The sequence below is a fragment of the Gadus morhua genome, chromosome 23 (assembly GCF_902167405.1).
Source record: "Gadus morhua chromosome 23, gadMor3.0, whole genome shotgun sequence".
NCBI lineage: Eukaryota > Metazoa > Chordata > Actinopteri > Gadiformes > Gadidae > Gadus > Gadus morhua.
Genome location: NC_044070.1, coordinates 889742 through 911913, shown reverse-complemented (window position 1 = coordinate 911913; position 22172 = coordinate 889742). Strand labels below are relative to the sequence as shown.

Sequence of the window (22172 nt, the reverse complement as noted above, 5' to 3'; positions counted from 1 at the left end):
TGGAAGGTTGCTGGGGCTCCGTGGACTCCGAAGGGGAGAACGGTGTACTGGAACAGACCCCCCGGTGTCGTGAACGCCGTCTTCTCCCTGGCGGACTTGGTCAAGGGTACCTGCCAATAACCCTTGGTCAAGTCCAGGGGTGTGAGATACCGGGCAGGCCCCAGTCGCTCGATCAGGTCGTCCACCCTGGGCATGGGATAGGCGTCGAAGTCGGAGACCTCGTTCAGCCGTCGGAAGTCGTTGCAGAACCTGTAACTCCCGTCAGGTTTGGGGACGAGGACGACTGGACTAGACCAGGCGCTGCGGGACTCCTCGATGACGTGCAGCTGCAGCATCCGGGCCACCTCCTCCTGGATCGCCGCCCGTCTGGCCTCCGGGACTCTGTAGGGCGGAACTCTCACCTTTATTCCAGGTGCCGTCCGGATGTCGTGCTGGATCACCGAGGTCCGACCCGGGAGCTCGGAGAAGACGTCCTGGTGTTGCAGGACCAGGTCAGCGAGGTCTTGCTTCTGGTCTGGGCTGAGGTCCTCTCCTACCGGAACCACCGGAACCCCTCGTCGAGCCACCAACCCCAGGGGTGCCGGACCGGGCGGATTCCCCCCCTCCTTCCACTGTTTCAAAATGTTCACATGGTAGAGTTGGGTAGGCTTACGCCTCCCGGGTTGCCGCACTCGGTAGTTTACCTCCCCAACTCTCTCGACCACCTCGTATGGCCCCTGCCATTTGGCCAAGAACTTGCACTCCGCCGTCGGGACCAGGACCAGCACCAGCTCCCCAGGCCGGAAGACGCGCAGCTGGGCTCCCCGATTGTAAACCCTCACCTGGGCCTGCTGGGCACGCCCGAGATGTTCCCGGACGATGGGCCAGACTTGGGCCATGCGGTCCCTCACCTGTTCCACGTGCTCCACCACGGTGCTGTGGGGTGACGGTTGGCTCTCCCAGGTCTCCTTGGCGAGGTCCAGGATTCCGCGAGGCCTCCTCCCGTACAGGAGCTCGAACGGGGAGAAGCCCGTAGAGGCCTGGGGTACCTCCCGCACCGCGAACAGAACATGGGGCAACAGCTGGTCCCAGTTCTTCCCGTCTGTGTCCATGGCCTTTTTCAGCATCTGTTTTAGGGTTTTGTTAAACCGTTCCACCAGGCCGTCCGTCTGGGGGTGATACACCGACGTCCGGAGCTGTTTGACCTGGAGGAGTCTAAGCAGTTCTTTCAGGACACGAGACATAAAGCACGACCCCTGGTCCGTCAGTACTTCCCGTGCTATCCCCACCCGGCTAAACAGAAGCATAAGCTCCCTCGCTACCGCCTTAGCGGTGGCCGCGCGCAGGGGTAAGGCTTCGGGGTACCGGGTTGCATAGTCCACCAGCACCAGGATGTAGCGGTGTCCCCTGCTGGTCTTGGGGAGGGGTCCCACAATGTCCAGAGCTATCCTATCAAAGGGCGTCCCTATGATGGGCATGGGGATGAGCGGATTCCTCGCCGAGGGGCGAGGAGCTACCCGCTGGCACACCGGGCACGTTTGACAGTAACGTTCAACGTCCCTTTTCACCCCCGGCCAGTAAAACCGCGCCAAGACCCGATCCCGGGTTTTGTCCATGCCCAAGTGGGCTCCCAGGAGGTGCGTGTGGGCCATATACAGCACCTTGCTGACATACGGGCGAGGGATCACTAATTGTTCGGTCACTGCCCCGTCCCGTTCCACCACCCGGTACAGCAGGGCCCCCCTGGTGCTAAAGTGTGGGTGTGGTAGGCAACTCACCGAGTCCCGGGTCTGTCCATCGTGTGCGAGGACCTGGCTCCAGGCGTGCTTGAGGGCGTCGTCCCGCAGCTGGGCGCTAGCGAACTGACCCGGCCGAGAGGTTCCTACCCCCCCCTCCGGCAGGAAGTCCGAAAACTCGGTGAGAGGGGAACTCTCGGCGTCCTCGGGTGGGTCGTTCAGGTCTGGCGCCGTCAGGGTATCCGACGTGTCGGGTCCGGACCGCGGTGGTCCAGCAGCACAGCCTCTCGAGGGGGTTGGAGTCCCCGGTGGCGAGGGTCCGTCCCCTTCCGGCCCGGTGTCCTCTGCCGATGCCTCCTCCTGGGTCGCCGGAATCCGGGTGGCCCCATACGCCGGTCGCGCCTTCCTCCCCGCTCGGGGAGGCGGCCCTCTCCTTACCCGATTTTCCCGCTCCGGATCCCAGAGTCTGTGGAAAATTGGACAATCCCTCCCGATAAGGAGGGGTACCGGTAGGTGGGGTACGATCCCCGCCCGGGCCATGAACACCCCGTAGGGGGTCCGGATGACCACATGGCAAGACCCGTAGGTCCGGGTATCCCCGTGTACACAGGCCACCTCCATAGGCTCCCCACCCTTCCCCCCAGCTAGTTCGGGACGAAGGAGGGTCACTGCACTACCCGTGTCCAGGAGGGCCTGTGTGTCCTGGGTCATAACCCGTGCTGGGACAGTCGGGGACCCGGCTAACCCCTGTGCCCAACAGGTGGCCAGAATAAGGGGCCGTTGCGTGTCTCCGACCGCGTAGGCCGATGGCATCGACACGTCTCTGTCCCCGGGACAGTCTCGTGCCAGATGTCCCGGCTGTCCGCAGGCGTAGCACCGTCTCGTGTCTCGAGCCTCCCGGGACACGACCGGCGGCTCCGGTGGTGGTGTCCGCGACGCCGTCAGGGGCCCCCTCCGGTCACGTCGGGTCTCGGTCGGCCGCAGGTTGGTCCGGTGACTGGCGCTGAGTTGCTGGGCCACCTGCCAGTTCTCTAATTGCCGGATCAGGTCGTCTACCGTCTCGGGATGGTGGTGGGCTAGGACCCTCCGGGCGTCGGCCGGCAGCTGGCGGACGGTGTTGTCGATGAGCACCCGATCCACCGGGCAGGGTCCCTCACCCGTGGCCAGCCACCTCCTCACTAGCCGGGTCCGCACCGGACCATGGATGTCGAACCGCCAGTCGTGAAATCGTTGGGCGCGGGCGGCGAGGTTGTGCCCGTAGTAGGCCATTATGGCCTGCTTGAGCACCGGATATTGGTCGGCGTCCTCGGGTGGTAAATCCTGGCTTGCCTGTTGCGCAGGTCCGGTGAGGAAGGGCGAGATGATGTGGGCCCACTGTTCGGCCGGCCAGCTCTCCCTCCGGGCGGTCCTCTCAAACACCTCCAGGTACGCCTCGACATCGTCGTCCGGCCCGAGTTTAGTGAGCCGGCTGGTCGGAGCGGCTGTCGGCGCGGCTGGCGGCGCGTCGCGGACGGCATGCTGCGTGAGACGGACCACCGCTTCGCGGAGCAGAGCGAGACTCTCCGCCGTCTCCCGCTGTGACGCGGCCGCCTGCGCCAGGATCTGTTGTTGTCTCTGAGCCACCGTGGGAGCGGCGGCGCCGTCGGGGTTCTGCATGCTGGATTGAGTGGGTACGTTACCGCGTGAGGTAGTGGCGTCGAGCTGCCTGCATTCTCCACCATATGTGGCAGCCCGGTTCGCGGATGTTTCTGTCGCACACGGAATGCACCACACTCAGGGTCCAAGGTAAGCCGTAGTCGGCGTTTATTCAATGAAGGTACAGGGTAAAGCAGACACTATCGATCGTGGCCTCCGCGAGGCTCTCTCCTCTCGACTCGTCCTTGGCTGTTCCTTCTAGTTCTCCCGGTGTGCGTCCGTGACCGTCTTTTAAGCCGGCTCTCCCCTCCTCCGGCCGGGTGCGTTGCATCCCGGTGATTGCGCCGGATGTCGGCGCATGCTCTGCTGCCGACTGGTGGGTGAAGGCGGTACACCCCGTCGACCACTACCCCGCGGTTCCCCCGGGTGGGGAGCGGGTTGTCACAACACACACACACACACACAACCATTATCACAACACACTCCCAAACGCAGACAGACACACACACAACCATTATCACAACACACCCGCGCACACACACGTTTTCAAAACAACCTCACACACTCACACACAACCATTTTCACAACACACACAGAAGCAACCATTATCACAACACACACATGCACACACACCAACACATATCGACACACTCATGCTTGTGTATACAAACAAACACAAACACACACACACAAACACACACACACACACACACACACACTCACACATCCAATCACACCCACACCCCCATTATGCACGCACACACACACACATCATACACACACCCACATCACATACAAACACACAAACACACACACGCACAATCACACATACACACACAAACACACACGCACACTCACACATACACAAACACACAAACACTTTGGAACCTTTCCCAACCATGCCAAAATCACCAACATCCACTTTAGCATGTAGAAAAATGCTAAAACTGTTAACAGTTAGCAACAGTCAGCTCACACTGAGCCCAGACTCATGTCTACGTGTGTCAGGGAGCTGGTCTTTAGCTTGGTTAGTTCCATCTCCCAGACTCATGTGCCTGTGTGTCAGGGAGCTGGGCCTTGGTGACAGACCCCCAGACTGAAGCTGGCCCTTGGTGACGGACTACCACCAGCTTCACCCCACCCCCCCCATGTGCATTTAAACAGCCTGCTCTGTGCCTTCCCCAGCCTCGCTCTGCTGTTATTCAATCAGCCCGCTAGTCAGCTCTGGGTGATATATGAGCCGTAATAAGGGTCCGCCAGCACCTTAGGGGTCAAATGACTTGATCGGAGCCCCCGACCCCTCCCCGATCCTGAGTCAGGGTGTGAGGAGAGCCACCGTGAATGGAATCCAGTCTTTAGTCCTCTCTGGTGTGGATCCAGGAGCTTGAGTTACAGCTCACTGATGGGTTCCAGAAGAAAGAGAAGGAAGTTTTCTCCCTCATGTATTCATCCTGTATCAATAGCACAAAGTGTATAATTTCTGTTTTCTAGATACGATTTGTGTTGAGTCTTTTTTCGCTTCTCGTTTGCTCTGTAGATTTTTTCCCACAATTTGTGTCTTAGGTCAATCACATCGAACAATCTTTCACGTAAAAAATAAATGATTGCTTAAGCAATATCTCAAATTGAACATAATCTGTTTCTTATTGTATGAATTATGATCTTTAGACTTAATTTCGAGAACTTCTTTTTTTTTAACCTCACCTCACACCGATTTATACCTGGCTCTTAGGTCGTATGGTCTTAATCACAAATTGTGTTTATTTTCTAACCTCCTGACTCTCTCTCAGTGTTCATGTAATACCCTTTGTTTTGTCTTCCCTTTCTTGCTCTCCATATTTGTTTTCGTCACGTCTCCACGTACCGACGGCGCTCTGCCCCCCGCAGGATGTTAACAGAATTTATCAAAGTAGGGAACCTGCAGGCGCTTCGGACCTTTAGGGTACTGAGAGCTCTGAAAACTATCTCAGTCATCCCAGGTAAGGCCTCACCACTAGGGGGCGACGCTGGGGAAAAGCACTGCACTGTAACGTCATTGTCAAATGTCTTCTCTTGTCAGTCCAAGCGCCGCCTTGTCTTGTAGTCTCAAGTCTCGCCAACTCTGCCCCCTTCAGGTCAATGAACTTACTGATCCTCCACATTACCTGTCAATCTTCAACCTTGGCCGTTTCTGTCGGACCTCTCTCTCTCTCTCTCTCTCTCTCTCTCTCTCTCTCTCTCTCTCTCTCTCTCTCTCTCTCTCTCTCTCTCCCTCTCTCTCTCTCTCTCCCACTCTCTCTCCCCCCCCCCCCTCTCTCTCTCTCTCTCTCTCTCTCTCTCTCTCTCCCTCTCCCTCTCTCTCGCTCTCTCCCACTCTCTCTCTCTCTCTCTCTCTCTCTCTCTCTCTCTCTCTCTCTCTCTCTCTCTCTCTATGTCCTTCTTCTCTCTCTCCCTCTCTCTCCCTCCCTCTCTCTCTCCCACTCGCTCTCTCTCTCCCCCCCCGCTCTCTCTCTCTCCCACTCTCTCTCTCCCCCCCCCCCCCCCCCCCCCCCCCCCCCCCTCTCTCTCTCTCTCTCTCTCTCTCTCTCTCTCTCTCTCTCTCTCTCTCTCTCTCTCTCTCTCTCTCTCTCTCTCTCTATGTCTCTCAATCTCGGCTTGCTGTTGATGTTGTTGTTGTTCTATGTTGGTCATTCCCTCTTGTTTGTGTTTGTTTTGTGCCCCTCTGTCTCCCGGCTTGCTGCAGATATGTGACTGAGTTTGTGGACCTGGGCAATGTGTCCGCCTTAAGGACATTCAGGGTCCTTCGAGCGCTCAAAACCATCTCAGTCATCCCAGGTGAGGAAGCTACTATAGCTATGGAACATGCATCTCCACCAGGGAAGGTGGCCCCTGCCTGCGTCCCGGTCCCAGTAGAGGCGGTCCTCAGTCCGCCCGCGGTGGCATGCTGAAGGGGCCATCTTCTCCTTTCATTTGCATCCCATGAGTGGACCTCAGAGGGGACTTATAGGTTAACGTCTGAATTTCTGATGGATCACCTTAAATATGTTGTTAGTATCCACATCAGGATGGATTGATCATTGGGTTATGGCCATCCCATGGACAAATTTACTTTCAGATATGTTAACCGAAATTCGATCTCCAATTTACATCAGTTAGTTAGCTTCAACTTGATTTCATTTTTACATGATTTCAAAATGATAAAGTTGAGGCAAATGTAAATTGATTAGGAAACCTATTTTTGGAATAATCACAAAACTAAACAAATTCATGATGACCTCTGAATGTTTTCCACTCTGCATGTCATTATGGTACTAGCTCTGCTTATATGACCATACTACAAATATGCCAGCCACTACATTGTAGACAAGTCCTAAACATGTTACAACAGTTCAACTGGCAGATAGCCATGTTGTCATGTTATGCTGGTTCTGTTGTAAATGTTATTCTTCAAATAGACAGATCCTCTGTTTTCTGACATGCTCCTCTCTTTTTAAAGTAAAAGTAAAAAGAAACCCACACCATAAAAGAGGTGACCTTGTGAAGGTGAAACAAAATAATGGACTGGGTCCATGGGTCGCTTCTAGCTGGTGTCTTTGTTTGCTGAAGGTGTTTTTTCCCCTTGTTCTTGCCAATCATTGTGTGTTTGGATTTGGATATTATTCTTGTCTTGTTTGCTTGTTTCCATTCGTTATTACTTGTGTCATATTTAAAAAGAATAAGGCTGCTGTTTGTAGGCAAACTGAGAATAATAATGTATTTACAGCAACAATCAAAGTACACCTTTAATACTTTATTTGAAAAGTTTTTTATGATTGGAGGTCAGGATAGAGCCATGGACCTCCAGAAACACCAACCCTTGTATCGGTAGTTAGCCTTGATTCAATCTGAGGCAAATCACATCATCAGAAGGGCAAAAAATAAAACCCGGCACGGCTTTTATTTTGACATTCATCAACTGATTTGCACTAAATGAGAAATGTTAACGCAATGTTGGGACGTATGGCTCTTAAACAAACTTAAAAATAAATAAAGCCACCCCTGGAAAGGATCGTGGCTCAGTAGCAGTGTTTGATGGCCACTTAAAATGTGCAGCACAGCAAGCCATCCTCTGCTATCTGATGATTGCATGACATCACACCAACTGGCTGCCAAATGATGCACATGATCTGCTAAATAATGGTTCAACTGGTCCAGGGAATTATAGCGCTTCATATTTGCTAGCTTACTCTGCCTACCTCTCAGTTCTATGCTACAGTGTAACTTTGCGCGCATGTGTGTGTGTGTGCCTATTTGTGGGTGTATGTGTGTGTATACATCTATGTGTATCCATCTGCGTTTGCTCTTGGATGTTGTGCATGTGTGTCTGTGCAAATGTCTGTGTAACAATGTATGAATGCATATATATATGTATGTATGTGTATGTTTGAATGTTTGATGTGTGCGTGTATGCATGTACGTATGTGTGTTTGTATATACATATGCATGTGTGTACGTGCGCGTGTGTGTGTGTGTGTGTGTGTGTGTGTGTGTGTGTGTGTGTGTGTGTGTGTGTGTGAGTGTGTGAGTGTGTGAGTGTGTGTGTGTGTTTGTGTGTGTGTGTTCATTTGCATGTGTGTGTCTGTGTGTGTTTGTATGTGTGCGTGTGTTTGTGTGGGGATCCCCAGGCCTGAAGACCATCGTTGGGGCCCTGATCCAGTCGGTGAAGAAGCTGGCTGATGTGATGATCCTGACCGTGTTCTGCCTGAGCGTGTTCGCCCTCATCGGCCTGCAGCTCTTCATGGGCAACCTGCGGCAGAAGTGTGTGCGCAGCAGCAGCCACTGTGTGACGGGCAGCCTGGCCGCCAACACCTCCTTCTACTGCAACAACAAGACCTGGTCCTCCATCAAGGACTTCGTCAATGACGAGGGTAACTACAGCTGCTCCTCCTTGGGATGGGTCGATAAGAATGAAGGTGCTAGAAGGTTCAGCTTGTGAACCGGTGTCAGTCTCCCACAGACGTCACTTAGCATGAAAGGGTTTTCGGAACGACCACATGTGGATGTCTGTGAGGGGCCGACCAGATTGATGTGATTTATGAACAAGCCCTCGTGTGGTTCTGTGTTCAGGATAGAGAAACAGGAAGTGAGTGCAGGAGTTATGAGGATTTTGGATCGCAGTGTGATGACCTGTCCACTTTCCTTCACTTTTCACAACCAAACAGTATATGTTACTGTCAGTCCTGCAGCTATAACCATCATTAAGGTGTGTTCTGACTTGAGTGGGCGGTTTTTATTTACCTGGACCGCTCCCGAACGGATTGTAGTCCCATTTCAGCAAGTCCCCAAACGTAATGAATGCCCTGACATTTACAATATTGTTCAGTACCCCCCCCCCCCCCGCACGCAATCACACACACACCCTCGGCCGCCCAGCCACACCTGAGTTGCAAGACATCACGACCACGCTGTCAGCGAAGGCGCATAATAAAAACATGTCCTTCAACTTGAGAATAAATCAAAAGACTCCCCCCTCGCTGCCTGTTCCATTACAGGGGGGGGGGGCATGCTGGGCGGGAACTCTTCATGCCATGTAGGGGGCAATCTCTGAAAGAGCATGAGGGCGTAGTCATGGTGTCGGTGCTCTACGACGTCCGGCTGCCAAACACTCCCTAGGAGCGAGACTCTTCCAGGAACACACTGCAGGAGATTAGAGTGATCTTGTTTTACTGGAATATTGTTATTTTGTGAAGGATTGTATAGTTAACTGTACATACACAAGCATAGCAAGAGACTCATCGGGAAGCCTATACATCTTGCAGATAGAAATTAAATATTTGAGTCACAAAAGATACATTTACAATTCACTTTAAATGCGAAGTGAAGGTTCCTGGCATGCTGCTGTTGAACGTACTGAAACATGTTAAAGGAAAACGTTAACATTAAGGGCTGAGTACTGCTCACCCCTGGAGGAGAGCAATACTCAGCCCTCTGAGGTGAGCCGTACTCAGCTCTCTGCTGCCGTATTCACTTAAGTTACTGTTTGAAAAGCACAAGCTCATTGGTAAGAGGAACTCAAATCATTGAAATATTTGAGTCACAAAAGATACATTTACAATACACTTTAAATGCTGCAATATTATTGAAGATCCAGTGGTGATTATTTACACAGTGAAGGTTCCTAGCATGCTGCTATGGAACATACTGAATAATTTTAACGGTCCAATGGCATGATAATCTTTAATATGAGATCCCCTAGCATGCCTATCGTCCCCCGGTGGCTAAAACTTGTGTTCAGTGTAAAACGAACACTAGGTAACCTGCTTGCCTTTGAAAAAATGGGAGCTCAGGTGAGCTGATTCGGAATGTGGCCCCATATGTCGTCATAAGGGGCCAAGTTACCCCTCCTTTCTCTGCCTTGCCCGCCCAGAGAATTTGGCCCGCCAATGAGACAATGAGCTACGATCGTGCAAGCGCCACATGTGTGTGTGTGTCATTACACACACTGTAATGCAAGTGTTGTACACTTTGTACACGTTCTGCTGTTGGTGTTCTGGCATAACACGTCGGTTCTTTGACGTCTCTGGTATTTACACGAGACTGTAGTTGGGGTTATCTCAGCCATGGTTGAGAAGGAATTGGGGAAAAGGAACTTTGGTTTTGACTCCGTGAGTACATGAACTGCGACATGGAGTAAGGGATTGTTGCCCACGGTTTTCACCCTCCGGAGCCCCGCTGCCCGCCGCCCGCAGCCGCGAAGCACCACCGCCCAGCAGCCGGCAGCGGGCAGCGGGCAGCGCACGGTTCAGTCTACTTCAGATTGAAGTGGGAGTGGAAGAACCAGAGACGTTCTCTGACGCAGTCGTTTGAGATTCATAATATCGTCTTTTGGCCGTGATAATATGTATTATATGATATAGATATCTATGTATAATATGATATTATTTAGATATAGAGCTCTAGGGCTCCCGCCGGAGCACCCAGAGTGTTCTAGAATATTTACAGAACACGACCACAGGCTGTGTGCGCCTCGCCATTGCAATACATCCACTGTAAGCGCATGGTACCGTAGCCGCAAGCTGCTCAGGGCCACACCCCCAACCTTCTCCTTGACCCGCCTCTCTCCTCCTCATTTGCATTAAAACTACAGACACCGAAACGGAGCGTTTGGGGAAAGCTCAATGTGCGACTGGCTTGTAATGGCTGTAATTCTGCACCACGGCTGAATTTCGGGAACGTCTTCAAATACTGTGTTAGGGGCCCACTAATATCTATCTAGACCTTTAAAGGAAAACATTAAAATTGAGGGCTGAGTACTGCTCAACCCTGGGGGAGAGCAGAACTCAGCCCTTCTGAGGTGAGCAGTACTCAGCCCTCTGAGGTGAGCAGTACTCTCTGAGGTGAGCAGTACTCAGCCCTCTCAGGTGAGCGCTCAGAAGGCGTTGATAAGAAAGAGCTGAGAGGCAGGCACTCCTGAGCGGCTGCCATGACGACGGACTAGCTTGACTTTTAACAGCAGGTTGTGACTATTCTTATCCTGCTGCCCGCTTCACTAAAGTTACTGTTTGAAAAACACAAGCTCATTGTTAAGAGGAACTCAATTCATTGAATCTTATTTAACATTTAAATCCTGTGACTGGACCTGCCTCTCCCAGCGATGACCCTGACCACCACCTACAAATAGACATGCTCAGAGTTATAAATAATGTCAAGGAAAGATCTAATCAAATCAAATAAAAGCTAATTGGATAATGAGTGGATGTGGTGAACAAGATGGCCGCAGCTGTAGCTAATGCTAGCGTTAGCGGAGGCTGCAGAACATTCCGGAGAGAGAGCTTGGGTCATGTAACGCGCTGCGTGTGTGTGCTGCACCAACTGGACAATGTCATCTGGGCACCGGACTCTAATGTCAATAAAGACACACACACACACACACACACACACACACACACACACACACACACATTTACATACACACACAAACACACACACACATACACTTTACTTACACATACACACACGCGCGAGCGCACACACACACACACACACACACACACACACACACACACACACACACACACACACACACACACAAAAACTCCAACATGTCAGGGCCTGATTTGTCTTAGGGCATATACAGCAGTTCCCTAGTCATATACAGAATGAGACAGACACACACACAGACCCACGCACGCACGCACACGCACACACACACACACACACACACACACACACACACACACACACACAGACCCCCCCCCCCCACACACACACACACACACACACACACACACACACACACACACACACACACACACACACACACACACACACACACACACACACACGCGCACACACACGCACACATACAGAGACAATGGTAAATTGAAATCCAGCCCTAGACTGCATGGATTTGAAATCTAATGCTTTTCAGACAAACAAACGTAAACAAATAAACTACTCAAAATAAATCAATATGGCTTCCGCCGGGTTTTCCTCATTACAGTAACTGAACGCTGTAGCTCATATGCATGGGCGGGTGGACACTATTGCTTAATCCAATTAAAGATTTTTTTTATGTCTTTATCTTTTAATCAATTTGGAGAACCAGCCAGAGTAAGCTCGATTTTGAAAGTATCCGATTTAAAAAAGCCACTAACGCGTGTAGCTCTCTAGCTTTAGCAGCGGGTCTGCTAGCCTGGGGTGAGATGACACTAGGCAGAGCAGCAATAAGCGGGCAGGAATTCGGATAGCTAGGTCTCCTCTCATTCAGGGCAATGAACGATTGGAAGGGCTTATTATAGACCTGGAACATCCACACTTACTCTATTGTTCAATCGAAAGCATTTGATTAATTGATGGCTGTCAGAATGTTAAGAGAATTTAAATAAATATGACAAAAAATGCTACTAAAACCAATGGCCTGCCCTAGCTTTAAGAAGAGAAAGCGTTTGACATTGTAAATACAAACGAGGTGGATGAGATGTGGGCCGGCTGGCAGAGCCTTCCAGACGTCGTCGTGATAATGGCCACATAAATAAAGTTGAGCTTTATTGGCATGAGGACCTGGGGGCGTTCTGAGAGGCCATCCCCACTCTCAGCTTTTGGACACTGCCAGGTGTCTCTTGGTTTGAGAAGCTCTATAAACGGAAGCACTAAAGACCAAAACAGTGTCGCTTTATTTGTGATGATAAATGTGGGACCGATATCTACATGGACAGCAGAAAACCATGAACATGATGCTGAATATACTGTTTTGTTTCTAATAACCGGCGTCTGTTGTTTCCTGAGACTGCGAAGCCCCTGGTGGTGGGAACGTTTCTCAGTGGATCAACCCTCCACTAGGAAGCCCTGTCTGCCTGTCCCTGTCTGCCTGTCCCTGTCTGCCTGTCCCTGTCTGCCTGTCCCTGTCTGCCTGTCCCTGTGTGTCCCTGTCTGTGTGTCCCCGACGGGGAGAGCTTGGGGGCGTTATGGCTTCATGGTTGGATCATGTCTGTCAAACTGTGCAGCGCTTTTGATTTTACAGGAATGCTGTACGTCGGGATTAAGTCTAAGGTCCATCAATTTATTCATTTCATGTCACGGCGTTAGACAAATGTCCCCCGCAGGCCCCCAGATCGATCTCTAAAAGCTCCCATGAAACCTGAGAGGGGATGAGTGGCGTTAATGGTGTCAGGGGGATTCACCTCTTGCTATTGGCTGCTTCCAAAAGCCCCTCATAGGGAGATCAATGGTCAACGTGGTCAATACAAAAAATAAGAGAAAACCCTTTTCCCATAATGCAGCACTCATTCCATCTTTGCCGTCTACCAAAGAAACGTTAAGCCATCACTGGCCCAAAGGGTGTCCATCTCCCATGGAAATGTTCAATCACCCTAACGTTGCCAATAAGCAAACTCCATTTGGTTAACAGCTTCTTCTTTGCTTTCATGGGCTGTGTCACGGTTGAGTGTGTCCATGTTTCGTATGTTGAGGTCATTAATCAGTGGAAGACTGGGAATGACTTTAGAATACTAGAAAATGCATTTCCTGCAGAAAATGTGGTGAGGGCTGTAGTGCAGCTGAGGTTTTAATAAAGCCACATAGTTTAAGATGTAAAGAAATGTGGAATGGCTTAAATTAAGTGAAAAGATTTGAACAGAGTTCAAAAAAGTAAACAATGTAAACATGCACACCATTTAAAAAAAGTAAAATGGTTGGAAACAAACAAAGTGAAGAGTTAAACAAATAGCTAATGTGATAAAGTTAACATTTGAGATCAAATATAGAATAGCTGAGCTGCATACAGATTGAAATGGTTGAATCGATTTTGTGTGCGTGTGTGTGCATGTGTGTGTGTGGTGTGTGTGTGTGTGTGTGTGTGTGTGTGTGTGTGTGTGTGTGTGTGTGTGTGTGTGTGTGTGTGTGTGTGTGTGTGTGTGTGTGTGTGTGTCGAACTAACCTGGGCCAAGTTTCCCGATAACGATGGATCCATGCTCATACGAAGGTTCTCACGAATGATCTTTCAAAAGTTCGTAAAAATGTTCTGTGCATTTCCCAAAACTCCTTTTAACATGAACGTGTGTATACTGCTCTAACAACGTTCGTAGGCTTCTCCACTGACACGGCGCTGAAATGGGCTCTGTAGGAGGGGTAGACGCAGGAATGTTGTTAGATGTAACTGTATATTTTGTGGCAGCCAAAAAATATCTCCCCATCAAGGCCATCAGCAGAGTAGCCTACAGAAAGAATAGACTACAATAATATGAATGCTAAAAATATTAAAACACATTTGATTAAGTCTAGGCCGACCTAAGCTATATCAGTCCTAATCCTGAACGCACTGTGCGTAAATTTTTTCACAGCATTTTTCCCCCTGAAATAATTTCATGTTTACAAAAATAAAAGATTGCTTTTGGCTGTGTGACAACTACATTTACATTTATCTTAATGTGCTGATTTCTAAAACATGCTTTGCGCAGCAAAGAGAGCAGACTTTCTCTGATTCCACATAAGGTTTCATTGATTGGCGTGCACTCTCTAGTCTAGAATCGTTGATGTAATCATTATAAATGCAACTTTCCATTCATTCATATGCAGAAGCTAGGCAGCTAGACAGCAAGTGCAGCTCGAAAGCAACCTCCCACACAAGAGCCGTGAAGTCATACAATTTTTTTTATTTGCTTGTGATAGGGTTGCCTTGTGACATGGAGTTTGATCTGTAAATTTCGGCTACGCACGTATTTTTGGTTTTAAAATGCTGCAATAAATGTTGTTGTCGTTGCCTTCTAACATGTCTCTGTCTTTGCTGTTTAAATCTAACAGTGGTCTACGAGTGATATATCGGCGCTAACCACTGTTTTCGGGGTATTGCGAAACTGCTCGACATTCAGTGGTATTGGATGTGTTTTAATAAAACACATCCAATACCCATGAATGTCCGGTTGGTGACTCCACTGAGGCTTAAGTTGCGATGCTCTTAGTACTCTACGAGTACCACGGAGCCCTAGTTAGCTACGAGTGTTTTCCAATATATGTTATGCAACGATGCTTTCGGGAAACGGTGTGAAAACTGTACAATGCTCGTACGACAAACTACACAAGCCACTTAGGCTACCTATGCTTTCGGGAAACTGGTCCCTGGAAAAGTGTCTTATCGACGTTATTCGAGGTAAGCTCATAGAATGATAAGGCTTGTACTGCTGGACTATGTTGATTCACAGCTTTCATTTGACACATCATTTGTGTAGATAGCATGACTTGAAATAGATATTCTTTAAGCATAGTTGTTAGCATTTAGCTTCTACCGGATGTAAACCAGATATTTAAGAGGCACCTAGCCTCTAGCGATATATAAACGGGGGTCCCCACACACAAACGCCCGATATATAACAATCAATCAAACAATCGGATAATAGTTTTAGTTTTAGTTTTAGCGCCAATGAACAGGCCCGGTTCTACGGACTGCATAAGCATGCATTGCACCTCCCATTAAATTGTGTGCTCCCTCTATTGAAAAAATATATAAATATGATAACAATAATAAAATACTTGCAAACAAAACAAATGTTAATTCAGCTTGTAACATTTTCCATGAAATAACAGTCAACAACAAAAAATCAACAAAGAAAATCGATTATGATTGGATTATTGAGTGTCATGTATACACCTTAGTCAGACTAAAATTGAATCGAAAATTGAATCGAGATTATTCGATTCATAGTATAATTAATCGTGCATGTATACGTTAAATTCGATTGGACTCGGATTATTCGTTCTGCGCATGCTCAAGATTTTTCCAAGGGACCCTGAGCCAGAAGTAGAAGGAGGCGATAGTTGTGTTGTCGCTGTCCAAAACCGCAAACAACATGATGCACAGGTCAAGAAGCAAGACACACTATTGGTCAGACGAGGAGACTCGCTTCATTCTTAACCAATTAAAGGATATGCACATTTCACAGTACATGGATGGGAGGAATACAAGAAACTGTGATTTATTTAAAAAGTAGCGAAGAAAATGGAGGAAGCCGCCTTCCTGAGGACCCCGGAGCAGGTTCCGAATACACTGGAAAAACATCAAGAAGGCATTACTTGGCGCTAAACAGCACAATGGAATGGTGGCGTGGTTGTCAGCATGCTTCATGTCTGGTCTTTGAACTTTTGGACGAACTCCTTGGGAGACGACCTCCGTCCCAAGCAAGACAAAATGACGTGGATGTTGGTTTTGAGCAATCTGCCACAGGTATGTTGCTATAACCTTACCCTAAAGCTAACCTAGAGGCCACATGCTAGCTGACCCATTTTGTTGGCTAAAGGGGAAACGTGTTAAATATGTGTTGGAACATGTGTAATAGACCGTCCCCTAAATGGCCAAATTAAAAAAATTACAAAACGTTGGACCCGGAGGAAACAGAGACCTGGCTGGAATCAATCCAACTGCCCGAAGGCTTACCTGGGTCCTCACCTAGGTCAGAAAGTTCTGAAAAGGAGAGGAGTATAACTAGTACTCCACTGCCTACAATAACCAACAATTCTGTTGATTTACCTGGTAAGTTCTTCAATATTCTAACTGCATCAAAATATGGGGAACCGTTGTGAGAAGGGTCCAGCTGCAGGCTTGGGCTTTTCCGTCATGACACACCTGGTAGCGTTTCATCTGCCAATCACACGGTGTTGCGAAAGACATACTGGGTTTCGCAAAGGCATACTGCGAAGCATAGTCGCAAGGCATGCTATGCTTTCATTCCTTATTGGCAATTTTACCTCTCTCGTTAGATTTAGCAATCATGGAGCCTCCCTTGGCTAACATTAGTTCTATGCTATCCGTACTTACTACTAAATCACATTTTGAAACAAATTTAGGCTGGTTTATAGTCCTCGGTAAAGGGCTGTGCGTAGACACGGAGAGCCTTCTCCGTAGCCGGAGAGCTTGTCAGAGACCCTCTCCGTAGCTTACGTGCACATCCATTATTTTTTAACTATCCGTCGATGCAACGGAGACGGCAAGCACTGTGATTGGTCCTCTAACAAAATCATTTCCGCGATCACTTCTCCGGTTTGACCTTTTTGCACCTTTTTTACTTTGTACATTGTTAACTTTGCACATTAAAGACCAATAAAACACCAAATAAGATTTGAAAAGCTACGGATGTTTATTTACAACACTATTTTCACGGTTTGTCGTCAACATATAAGATCGATCGGGCGGCGAATTGCATTGCGTATCCGCCATCCCGACGGAGATCTTTGAATGCTCGAGGGGTCTCCCCTCGAGCAATGTAACTATCTCGAGGGGTAGTTGCAGAGTCGGATTACGGATTAAGGAGTTTGAGTAGTTGACATTTTAATACAGTTCAGCAAGAAAGGCGATAAAGAAGAAGAAGGTGGCGTTCCAGTCTCCGTAAACGAGAACCCCCATCAAACTAGAATGCCCATTTGTTTTTGCAGTGGGGCGTTGTAGCCTAGACTCTTGTAGCCTAGAATTTCCTAACCAAAGCTACTGCTTTCCTTGGTTGGATTCACTAGCAAGGCTAGTGTAGCTATAGCCAGTTCAAGAACTAGGCTAGTTGTGAATATTCAATCCAAACGTGAGGAGAAAAAGATTTTTTTGCCCACAGTAGAGGCGAGTTGAATGCAGTAGGCGGCCACGTTACCGCGCGTTAATGTGTAAACAGTAGCCAGAAACAAAACAGATAGATGGTGATTTATTGACACAAAGCATCAGAGTGCGATGCATCCACTCATTTCATGTAGCCTAACAAACAGCTGATTTCAAGATGATTACATGATGCTATCACATGCCTGAACTGTAGGGATGCATAACTGACTTTACACCTATTATTTCTTAAGGGACAAGGTCCCAGCAACCAAGCAGGAGGAGACGCCAGTCGACGGATGTTGATCTGATTGTCCAAAAGATTGACGACATGAACCAAGTGTGGAATGAGCGTCTAGAAAGGAGTGAGGCCCCTGGATGAGTGCTTGTTGGACATCATTGTCGAGATCAATGCGAATATGGTTGCTGCACTTTTGGAGTGTATGCAGACCTTTCAGCCACCTGCCCCCTCATATCCCCCAAACCATTCCCAGATGCCGTATCCAGATGGTAATGCAGCTTATGGCCTCCCAGGACCACCCAGCCCTCTCTACCGCCAGCTGTAGGCTCAGGTAGCCCTGCTCTTCAACGCGCACAGAAAACATGTTACCACTTGCAATGTGTTTAATGTGTTTATTTATTTGTATTTTTTTAAGTGTTAAATTGTTCCTTACTATTTTTTTTTAACGTTTTACTTGTGTTAATATTTGTTATGAATAAAACGCTTAATGCAACTTTCATTAGTGTTTGTTTATTCATTGAATGAAACAAGTGTCAACTGTACAGTGAAATGTACAAATTATGTACAACTATTATGTACAAGTGCCGTTCTGATCCTCTGTCAATTCGCATTGTCTGGGGTGTTGAAAGCACGGACACCTGGCTGTGGCATGTCCGATGCAAGTGTAGTAGCTCCATCTGTCCAGATGGGATTTACACTCTCCTTCTCACAGGTAGTGATTATGTGAGAAGTCCCTGTTGAGCGCACATTGAGCAACACTATCCAGCGTGACTTTAGTCTCCCAAATTTAATCACTAATGTGGTCCTTGCAGAGCTTAAATAAACGTTGAATGACTCCTGCTCAGGGGTTTTGTTTGGGGACTGGATATAGCCTTTCATGAGTCAGTCCATGAGTGGATAAGCTGGATCTCCCAACATAAAGTGGTTGATGGGGACGCCATTGATTTCTCTTGGTTCCTGAATGTAAAAAGACAAAAATGATTATCAGTGTTCCCCAGTGGCTTCACTACTTAAAGCTAAGCTAGTAACTTACTACAATTCTCAGAAGCTCTTCACTATTTCCTGTACCAATTAACTTTTCAGTAGCTTAACTCAAGTAGCTCAAGAAGCTACTTTTCATGCAGTGTTTTGAACATTAAGGTTTCATACAAAAGGGTTATACCTACATTTTTCTGGAATACACGGTGACAGGGCTTATACTGATTATTATTTTATGCAGGCAGTAAGATAGCTTGAGAATACAGTAGGGCTTACATTTGGTGCAAGATGTGCCTGGCTAAATAACGTTGACTGCCTAAGCACATTGGCGTTGTGAGCACCCCCAGGCATCGTGGAGTTGATGTTCCAGAATCTATAAGGAATGATATCAGCAGGTAGTAAGCATTCACGATGCACAGACTGTACGTCAACTAAATAAAGGTGTTTGGCCCAAACTTAAGATATATGTCATCCACCACGGCTTGGAGGACATGCGAAGGGCCGGCCAGCTATACGAGGGCCAGCCTTGCTACAAAAATCTTTGTAGCAATCACTTGGCGGTAAAACTGGAATGTGGGTGCCATCGTTGCACCCGATGATTTGTGGGATGTTGAACTTCTGTTTGAATCGGCGTGCTATGCCAATGGCTTCTTCTGTCGTGAACACCTTGATGAAGTTGTGGATGACCAACGACAGCATTTCTTCCTTGCAGAACATGTACACAAACTTCTTTACAGTTGATTTGTGAACGCCAAACTGATTGGCCACGATTCTGCATACAGAACAATGGAACTCTTTTCAAGCGGTACCGGTGCATGAACAGTCACGTCCTCAGGCTTCATGACCCTTCGATCATCCCACACAATTTGTTGAAGGACCTGCGGCTATTGAATAAGCAGCGAAGTCTGAACTAGTTGAAGTGTCAGAGAATGGGATTTATAATGGTAGTCATCCCATTGACTTCCATCATAAAAATAATCTTTTAAAAGTTGAATATCTTAAAATAATAAATAAAAGTTCCAAGCTAATATGAACATTTTAAAAGTGGAATGAGTCTCTAGGTGAAGAATTGTGGAAGGAGTAGGGTCCCAAATTTTGAAGAGAATAATACAGAAGGAAAGAAAGAAAGAATAAAGTATTAGTGTGTGTAATAAGTATTCTTAGTATTAGTATTTTTTGTTGGCTAAGGTACGTCTTTTCAATATCATATGTTAAGAAATGGAATTAGAACCTTCCAATTAAAAAATGTAAATAAAAACAACGAAAAAAACAACAACTAACAACTAACTCGGTTCCATGATAATCGAAAGGTAGTTTGGACAAGGATTAAAGCCAGCAGAACTTTATTTCAACCCGAAAATGCATTTTAAATTGTATTCTAATCATCCATTTATCACACCTCCATTGAATAAATCGAAATAACAATCCTTTTTTTGCAGACAACTTCTATAAAGTGGAAGGAGCCAAGGACGCGCTTATCTGTGGGAACAGCAGCGACGCCGGGTAAGTCTGCTGGGTGCACAGTGCTGAACACTCAGAAACACACTCCACCCTACACTCAGAATCACCCTCACAGAGAACCCCTACGCATAGACACACTCCCACAGAGGTCTTTACACTCAGTATCACCCTCACAGAGGCCCCTACACCCAGACACACCCTCACAGATGCCCCTACACTCAGAATCAACCTCACAGAGGCCCCTACACTCAGAATCACCCTTTAGGGCATTTAGCAGACGCTTTTATCCAAAGCGATTTACAACGGTCAATACATCGACGCTCAGCTAAGAGGAGCCAGGGATCAAACTAGCAACCTACCGGTTAAACGTCCTCCTGCTCTACCTCCTGAGCCGACCCCACCGAAACAGCCTCACAGTGGCCCTTAAACTCAGAAACACCATGCACAAAGGCCCATACTATCAGAAACACCAGAGAGGCCCCTTGAATCAGAAACACCCTCCACAGAGGCCCCTCGCCTAGAGAACATCTGATGGCTTCTCTGCAGTCGTCATCTCTGCAGTGATCGCGTCAACCACTCACACACACACCTCACATTCAGAGCCAAGATACATTTTTCACCCAGTAAAAGGAGTGGTTGGTTGGAGTCTGCTGTAGGGTTTCTGTGTTGGGAAACCAAACAGACGTCTGGTGCCGGTCAGGAACCCTCGGCTGACCTGAACTGGGGGGGGGGGGGTATCGGGGAAACACAGACCTGAAAGTAGCCATCAGTGGAAATACTATACGTTGTTGGACCGTGATCAGTGACCCCACTGGTATGTGCACATAATGTAGGAGATTGCAGGCTGAACTACAGCAGAGATGTTTTGGTGTCCCTAATGAGTCTTGTGGTTGACAGAGAGTGGCGTCTCCTCTGCCAATGTTGGTGCAGACAGCGAAGGCGTTAATAGCGTTGTGTGACATGTGTCGCAACGGACGAGGATTTATGCTGACACGTCGTCTGCTGTGAGCGGTGCAGCATGGACACGCAACACGACCACACCATCACTCTGACGTGCCATGCGTTTGGCGGTGTGTGCGTTCTGACATGGGAAGGTCTTAGAACTCGGTCTTTAAGTGCAGCAGAAGACGATCGGTCAGCAACAACAGTGCTTTACTAAAGACGGGCATGGAGGATTAAGTTTTAATTCTTAATCTGGGAGTTAACAGCACAGGGTGACTTGAAACTCGCCAAGAGTGAGTCAGGAAGGTTACCGGATAACGAGGAGAAACAAGCTAAATGGGCTATTGGGGGCTAACGGAGACATGAGCTAAAGAAGCTAAAACGAAACTGGCGTTGACGTCCTCCGAAGGCCGCGAGGAGAAGTCTGAATAAACTGTCTTAAGTGACAGTTGAGGGCGTAGGCGTAGGCCATCGGGAGGATGGAGAAAGAAAGTGACGTTGGAAAAAGAGTACAGCAGTATGAAATCAAATTTTAAAAAGTTTCCCCATTCAATAAGAATTTGACCCTGGGTTCACTGAAGTGCCTGCTAAAGCCCTCCATCCTGAACACAGACAGGACTGTGAGTTAAGGCCTGTGTAGAAACAGCAGCCCAAACAAACAAACAAGGAGGCTGATGAGAAGGGACAGGTCCCACTGAGCCCGGCCCGGCGCACCCTTGAGCGGCAGGTGACTGGCCGCGGGGAGGGGGGGAGGGGTTGCTGATTGGGGCCTAAAAGGTGGAAGGCCACGCCAGCTTAAGGCGTGTCAAGGAGCTTGCCACTCTGGGATGCTTGAGGTTCTTCGCATGTCGTGTCCTGACATGTTCCCGGGGTAAGAGACCAAGACCTACCTTGACAGTTTGAAAACCTCTGCTTTGAGGCTTCTGTAGCCTATCTGCATACCTTCATTGGTTGTCCTTTGTTTGGTCTCTTGTAGAGCAGGGTGTCAGGGTTAGACGGACCAACAGAGGCGAGGCTGGATGTGAACAGAGAAGCTGTTCTTTTGGTGAATATTACCTTTCACATTGTTTTCCAGTCTACTTTGGCTCATGTGATGTGAAGATTGTGTTTAAGTTTGTCCTAATTCACATGATAATAAAACAGCTGCAATCAAATTTCACCCCACGTGGTA

The 22172-nt window shown here is 48.3% G+C and overlaps 1 protein-coding gene across 1 annotated transcript in view; it reads left to right on the top strand.

Moving 5' to 3' along the window:
• LOC115537029 (sodium channel protein type 4 subunit alpha) overlaps positions 1 to 22172 on the top strand; it is a 297785-nt gene that overhangs the window by 79736 nt on the left and 195877 nt on the right. The window contains exons 7-9 of the mRNA XM_030348626.1: positions 6073 to 6164; positions 7994 to 8236; positions 20038 to 20101. Of these exons, the coding sequence (XP_030204486.1) occupies positions 6073 to 6164; positions 7994 to 8236; positions 20038 to 20101 (399 nt within the window). The remainder of the gene's footprint in view (positions 1 to 6072; positions 6165 to 7993; positions 8237 to 20037; positions 20102 to 22172) is intronic.